Source organism: Procambarus clarkii, chromosome 19, assembly GCF_040958095.1.
Source record: "Procambarus clarkii isolate CNS0578487 chromosome 19, FALCON_Pclarkii_2.0, whole genome shotgun sequence".
In the NCBI taxonomy this organism is placed as follows: Eukaryota; Metazoa; Arthropoda; class Malacostraca; order Decapoda; family Cambaridae; genus Procambarus; species Procambarus clarkii.
This window is the reverse complement of record NC_091168.1, coordinates 40,436,733-40,444,020: the sequence shown is the minus strand read 5'-3', so window position 1 is coordinate 40,444,020 and position 7,288 is coordinate 40,436,733. Positions and strand designations below refer to the sequence as shown.

Here is a 7,288-nt window from a genome sequence, read left to right as displayed (position 1 = left end):
ACTATAGACCTGACACAGAGGTCTGATACGAGTGAGGGAGAGACGGAAGTGGATGATGTCGCGAGTGTGTACGGTACATTCTCCTCTCCCGGCCTGTCTCGCTACCCTGGGTCAACACCGTTATCATCACCACCATCATGTATGTCCCCAGACGCTAGTTTATTCAGTGACAGTACATGTGATGAATCCTTCTCGAGCTTCGGTGACATTGGCTCCGATACAAGTAGTGTGGACGACCCGAGCACTAGCAGTGGGGGTAGTACCAGGCGGGGTTTTGCTGCATCAGCAACACGTCGAGGCAGCCGGCAGTGTGTCTCACAACATGACGACAGTGGGCCCTCAACATCATGTGTTCGTGGTAGGCCTACGGTACGAAAATCTGCCTAAGCGCCAAGCATACCCTCATGCAGCTCCAGCAGCAGACGACGTAGCCGTGGTTTTGGTGCTCGTGGTGGTGTTGGTGCCAACACCAAACCCACTAATGTGCTTGTGCGGGATGATTGCGCCACATTTGTCCCTCAAATACCAACGTTTGATGATACCGATATTGGTGTTACAGCTTTATTCCAGTATACCAGTGATGATATAGCGGACATGGAATATTTCCATACATATTTTGACAACGTCTTCATGACACATCTTTTGACTGAGACAAACACGTACGCCCACACCCTCATAGACGGCAGCATATTACCTGCCTTACGCGATGGAAGGATACGACAATCGACGAGATGTATGTGTTTCTGGCACTATGCATGATGATGAAGCACTCCGAGAAAGCTGTCTTCAAGGACTATTGGAACAAAGACAGCCTTGTTCCATCGCCCGTGTTCAACCGGTATATGTCGTGGGATAGGTTCCGCTTGATTCTCAGGTGCCTGCATTTCGAGAATAACGCAAATGAGGAAAGACACAGCAGACTGTGGAAGGTACACAAGGTACTCAGTGACATGCGAGGGAAGTTCAGGGATTATTTTGTACCTGGACAGAATGTCATTATCGACGAGTCACTTGTACTGTTCAAGGGCAGACTGGCATTCAAGCAGTACATCCCTTCAAAGAGGCACCATTTTGCACTGAAGTTTTTCGTGCTGTGCGACTGTGAGACTGGTATCGTCCTGGACATGATCTTGTATTCTCGTAGAGACGTCGACATACCAGCTCAAGATGAACACGGGTTCTCTGGCAGTGTCGTAAAAACCCTGATGGAACCGTTGCTGAACAGGAGGCATATACTGTTCACAGACAACTATTACACCAGCCCCCTGTTGACCAGATACCTCCTTGCCCACAACACCGGCGTATGTGGCACTGTGAAGGTCCTCAGGAAGGAAATGCCAGTGTTCGGTATAGGTATGTGCGTGGGTGAGTGCCAGCTGCACAAGTGTGACAATATCCTGTCAGTGCGGTGGAAAGACAGACACGAGGTGAATATGCTGACGACAATTTACACCGGTGCCATGTTGGACAGTGGGACGGTCCATTTTCAGACGCGCAACCCCATGTATAAGCTGGACTGTGTCATTGACTATAACTTGAACATTCGCGTCGTCGATAAATGTGACATGATGCTTGGTGGTATGGGGTGAATGCGCAGGTCTGTGAAGTGGACGAAAAAGTTCTTCTTCCACCTCATGGATGTTGCAGTGCTCAACTGCTTCAATATGTACCTAGTGAAGTCCGGCAGGAAACCGTCTATACGTACTTTCAGTGCCAGCGTTGTGTCATAGCTACTGGAAAAGTATGGCAGGGAGGGTTCCGTAGTACTGCGCGGGGTGCAAGCAACAATGCCACATGCAGCTCCAGACAGACTGCGGGGTAATGAGAACTTCGGGGTACACATGCTGGAGTATATGCCAGGCACAGCATCACAGGAGAAGGGTAAACGTGTGTGCATAGTATACAGGAACACGACATGCAGAGCACAAAAGCCAAGGCGCATCAGCACCTGGTGCATGGAGTGCAAGGCGCCACTCTGCCCCGTTGGCTGTTTCCTAGCATTTCACACACTCGCGGAGTACTGAGTGTGTGCATATAGTGTGTGATACTGTACAGTGGGTATATATAATGTAAACATAAATATATCAGCGTGATAAATTGGAAATAAGTACAGGATAAGTGTACTTGTTTGTGATGCATCAACCTAGCAGTGCAATCTTTTCTACAAACAAGTCTTAGCCTTTATAACACCCACTGTCCTATGCTTACAAAACAAGTCACAAACAAAAGGCTTAACAATCCTTGGCTTACAAAAGGAATACTTAAATCCATTAATAAAAAACATGACCTTGAGAAGAAGTATAGGTTAGGAACCGTCTCCAAAGAATTCTCAAAGAATTACTCGTTATTGCTATCTAAAATAACTAGAAGAGCCAAAACTAAATACTATGAAGATAAATTTACCCAAATAAAGAGCAACATTAAAAAAACTTGTAGCACAATTTCACAAATATTGGGATCAAAGAAGATTTTAAATAACAAACCAACACTCCTGTCCAATAACGTTGGTCAGCTTTCAGCCTCTGATTCTGCTATTGACTTCAACAGGTTCTTCTCTTCCATTGGGTCATCCCTTGCAAATGATATTCCATCTTCCAGTACTGATGTTAAGAACTATCTTACAGGTAACTATCCACAGTCTCTGTACCTAAAGCCTACTAATCCCACTGATGTCAATGAGATAATCCTTTCCCTTAAAACCAAGTCTAGTGCCCTTGAGGAGATACCAACTTTAATTTACAAAAAAGCCTCCAGATCTTTAGCCCCTGCTATTGCATTGCTCTTCAACAAGTCACTTGAACTCCGAACCTTTCCAGACATTCTAAAAAAAGCAAGAGTAACCCCTGTCCACAAATGTGGTGATCTCACAGATGTTAACAACTACAGACCTATATCAATCCTGCCAAACTTGTCAAAAATATTCGAAAAACTAATCTACAAGCAGCTTTACTCTTTTCTAGCCAAACACAATATACTTAGCTCTTGTCAATATGGTTTCAGACCCAAAAAAAAGCACTAACGATGCACTTATTAGTATGATTAACTTGATTCACGCAGCTCTTGATAAAAATGAGTTCCCTGTTGGGTTATTTGTGGACCTGCGTAAGGCTTTTGACACTGTCAACCACCAAAACCTTCTTCTTAAATTACATCATTATGGAGTCAGAGGACACTCCCTGCAATACCTCAAATCTTATCTTACTGACAGGCTCCAGTATATGTTTCTGTGAATAATACAATTTCTCCCACCCTACCCATCAACATTGGTGTTCCTCAGGGCAGCATACATGGCCCTCTCCTCTTTCTCATCTACATTAATGACCTTCCAAATGCCTCCCAACACCTCAAACCAATTCTATTTGCTGACGACACAACCTTCATTTACTCCAGTCCTGACCCCCTTGCTCTAAATGCCACAGTAAATACTGAGCTAGAGAAAGTCCATCTTTGGCTAACTGCCAATAAACTCACCCTTAACATTGACAAAACTTTCTATATTCTGTTTGGCAATAAATGCTCCAATCAAATAAATCTCAAAATAAACAATACCCAAATTTGTAACAAATTAGATGGCAAATTCCTTGGCGTTCTCATCGACCACAAGCTGAATGTCCAGGGACACATTCTAAATATATCAAAAAAAGTTTCAAAAACTGTTGGCATTCTTTCTAAGATCAGATATTATGTACCCCGCTCTGCCCTGGTGACTCTCTATTACTCCCTCATCTATCCATATCTCAACTATGGTATTTGTGCTTGGGGTTCTACTACCCAAAATCATTTATGTCCTCTAATTACTCAACACAAAGCTACTGTTAGAACAATATCTAACTCTGGCCTCAGACATCACTCGGTACCCTTACTCAAATCCCTGAATATGTTAGATATTAACCCCTTAACTGAGCGGCCTCCAACTATGAAGTGCGCAAGAAAAATATTCTCAGGAAAAACATCTTTTTTGTTCTGAAAGTATCAAAAAACATTCTCTGTATATGGGTATAGCAATGGAATGTCGAAATTGTACTTACTTTGGCTGTTATAGGGTCCGTAAGGCGGCGCATGACGTCATCATTCCCCGAGCACCCGTGCCGTAAGCTCCCGGGGCCGGTGGGGCGCCCGGGGCCGGTGGGGCGCCCGGGGCCGGTGGGGCGCCCGGGGCCGGTGGGGCGCCCGGGGCCGGTGGGGCGCCCGGGGCGGGATGTGCGCTGCAGCAAATAAAATAAATAATAATAAATAAATAAATAAATTTTTATTCAGGTAAGGTACAAACATACAAGGTAAGATACAAAAGTTGATGGATTTATAGATAGAGCTAGTACATACAATGCCTAAAGCCACTATTACGCAAAGCGTTTCGGGCAGGAAAAACACTAAGACTAAAACTTAATACTAATTGAGATTAAAGTATAAATTGTGTTGAGAAAAATAAGAAAAGAATGGAAAAAAGGGAGGGGGGAACATGGCAGAAAAAAAGCAAAAATACAATTTGGCCAACAAAACAGCATTGTTTAAATTAGAAGACATGGGTTGACATTTTGGGGGTGAGGTAGGTTACATTGAGTTAATTAGGTAGTACTTAGTTTTATCTTAAACTGGTTGGGACAGGTACAGTCTTTAACATAATTGGGAAGGTCATTCCACATTCGAGGTCCCTTGATTTGTAAAGCATTTCTAGACTAAGTCGCCTAATATATTTTTGTTAATTTTTTGCGCACCGTTCCAAATACAATTTATTAGATTTTATGTGCTGATCCAATGTATGGTGAGCATGTATACTATATTATGGCAGTAGAACATCCATACCGTCCATAGACACTGTGTTACGTGCATCACAAACAAGTACACGTATCCTGCACTTATTTCCAATTTATCACACTGATATATTTATATTTACATTATATATACATACTGTACAGTATTACACACTATACACACACTCAGTACTCCGCGAGTGTGTGATATGCTGCAAAACAGCCAACGAGGCAGAGAAGGCACCTTGCACTCCACGCACCAGGTACTGATGTATCTTCGCTTTTGTGCTCTGTGTGTAGTGTTCCTACATACTATGCACGCACGTTTACCCTTCTCCCGTGATGCTGTGCCTGGCATATACACCAGCATATGTACCCCGAAGTTCTCATTACCCCGCAGTCTGTCTGGAGCTGCATGTGGCATTGTTGCTTGCACCCCGTGCAGTACTACGGAACCCTCCCTGCCATACTTTACCAGCAGCTGTGACACAACGCTGGCACTGAAGGTACATATAGACGGTTTCCTGCCGGACTTCACTAGGTACATATTAAAGCAGTTGAGCACTGCAACATCCATGAGGTGGAAGAAGAACTTTTTCGTCCACTTCACAGACCTGCGCACTCACCCCATACCACCAAGCATCATGTCACATTTATCGACGACGCGAATGTTCACGTTATAGTCTTTGACACAGTCCAGCTTATACATGGGGTTGCGCGTCTGAAAATGGACCGTCCCACTGTCCAACATGGCACCGGTGTAAATTGTCGTCAGCAGATTCACCTCACGTCTGTCTTTCCACCGCACTGACAGTATATTGTCACACTTGCACAGCTGGCACTCACCCACGCACATACCTATACCGAACACTGGCATTTCCTTCCTGAGGACCTTCACAGTGCCACATACGCCGGTGTTGTGGGCAAGGAGGTATCTGGTCAACAGGGGGCTGGTGTAATAGTTGTCGGTGAACAGTATATGCCCCCTTGTTCAGCAACGGTTCCATCAGGGTTTTTACGACACTGCCGGAGAACCCGTGTTCATCTTGAGCTGCTATGTCGACGTCTGTACCAGAATACAAGATCATGTCCAGGACGATACCAGTCTCACAGTCGCACAGCACGAAAAACTTCAGTGCAAAACGGTGCCTCTTTGAAGGGATGTACTGCTTGAAAGCCAGTCTGCCCTTGAACAGTACAAGTGACTCGTCGATAACGACATTCTGTCCAGGTATAAAATAATCCCTGAACTTCCCTCGCAGGTTGCTGAATACCTTGTGTACCTTCCACAGTCTGTTGTGTCTGTCCTCATTTGCATTATTCTCGAAATGCAGGCACCTGAGAATCAAGAGAAACCTATCCCACGACATATACCGGTTGAACACGGGCGATGGAACAAGGCTGTCTTTGTTCCAATAGTCCTGGACGACAGCTTTCTCGGCTTGCTTCATCATCATGCATAGTGCCAGAAACACGTACATCTCGTCGATTGTCGTATCCTTCCATCGCGTGAGGCGTGAGGCAGGTAATATGCCGCCGTCTATGACGGTGTGGGCGTACGTGGTTTGTCTCGGTCACAAGATGCGTCATGAAGACATTATCAAAATATGCCTGGAAATATTCCATGTCCGCCATATCATCACCGGTATACGGGAATAAAGCTGTAACACCAACATCGGTATCATCAAACGTTGGTATTTGAGGGACAAATGTGGCGCAATCCTCCCACACAAGCACATTAGTGGGTTTGGTGTTGGCACCAACACCACCACGAGCACCAAAACCACGGCTACGTCGTCTGCTGATGCTGCTGCAGCTGCGTGAGGATATGCTTGGCGCTGAGGCTGATTTTCGTACCGTAGGCCTGCCATGAACACGTTATGTTGAGGGCCCACTGTCGTCATGCTTTGAGACACGCTGCCGGCTGCCTCGACGTGTTGCTGAGGCAGTAAAACCCCGCCTGGTACCACCCCAGCTGCTAGTACTCGGGTCGTCCACACTACTCGTATCGGAGCCAATGTCTCGAAGCCCGAGAAAGATTCGTCACATGTACTGTCACTGAATAAACTAGCGTCTGGGGACATACATGATGGTGGTGATGATAACGGTGTTGACCCAGGGCGGCGAGACAGGCTGGGCGAGGAGGTGTACCTACACGCTGCCACATCATCCACTTCCGTCTCTCCTTCACTCGCACCAGACCTGTGTCAGGTCTTTCTCTGGATCATAGTCCAGGTCATCGTCCATAGCACCGTCGTCATACAAAATATTGCAAAATCTCCTCCTCAGAGAGTCGTTTTCCATGACCGCGGGTCACTGTGGAGCGGGAGCTCGTTGACGATGTGTCAGACATGGTTGCTGCTTGGAACTGGGGCTCCCCACGGCCGCGGGGCATGCTGGGAATTTTTTTCAAGATGGCGGACGATCACTAGGGCCCCCCCCCCCAGCAATCCATTCCATACCCGCGTCACTGCGCGCCACTTTTAAATGGAACGTGAAAAATACAATTACCCGGCAGCGCGTAGCGCATCCCAAGC

General features: G+C 46.0%; 1 protein-coding gene across 1 annotated transcript; it reads left to right on the top strand.

The window, feature by feature from the left end:
* The first annotated feature begins 731 nt into the window (after positions 1 to 731).
* LOC138366452 (piggyBac transposable element-derived protein 4-like) lies at positions 732 to 1,589 on the top strand. The gene has a single exon (XM_069327500.1). The coding sequence runs from the start codon at positions 732 to 734 to the stop codon at positions 1,587 to 1,589; it is 858 nt and encodes a 285-aa protein (XP_069183601.1).
* Positions 1,590 to 7,288: the final 5,699 nt, after the last annotated feature.

Excerpts from the sequence above, each read along its gene's own strand:
- LOC138366452 (XM_069327500.1), top strand. The coding sequence starts at position 732 with ATGTATGTGTTTCTGGCACTATGCATGATGATGAAGCACTCCGAGAAA.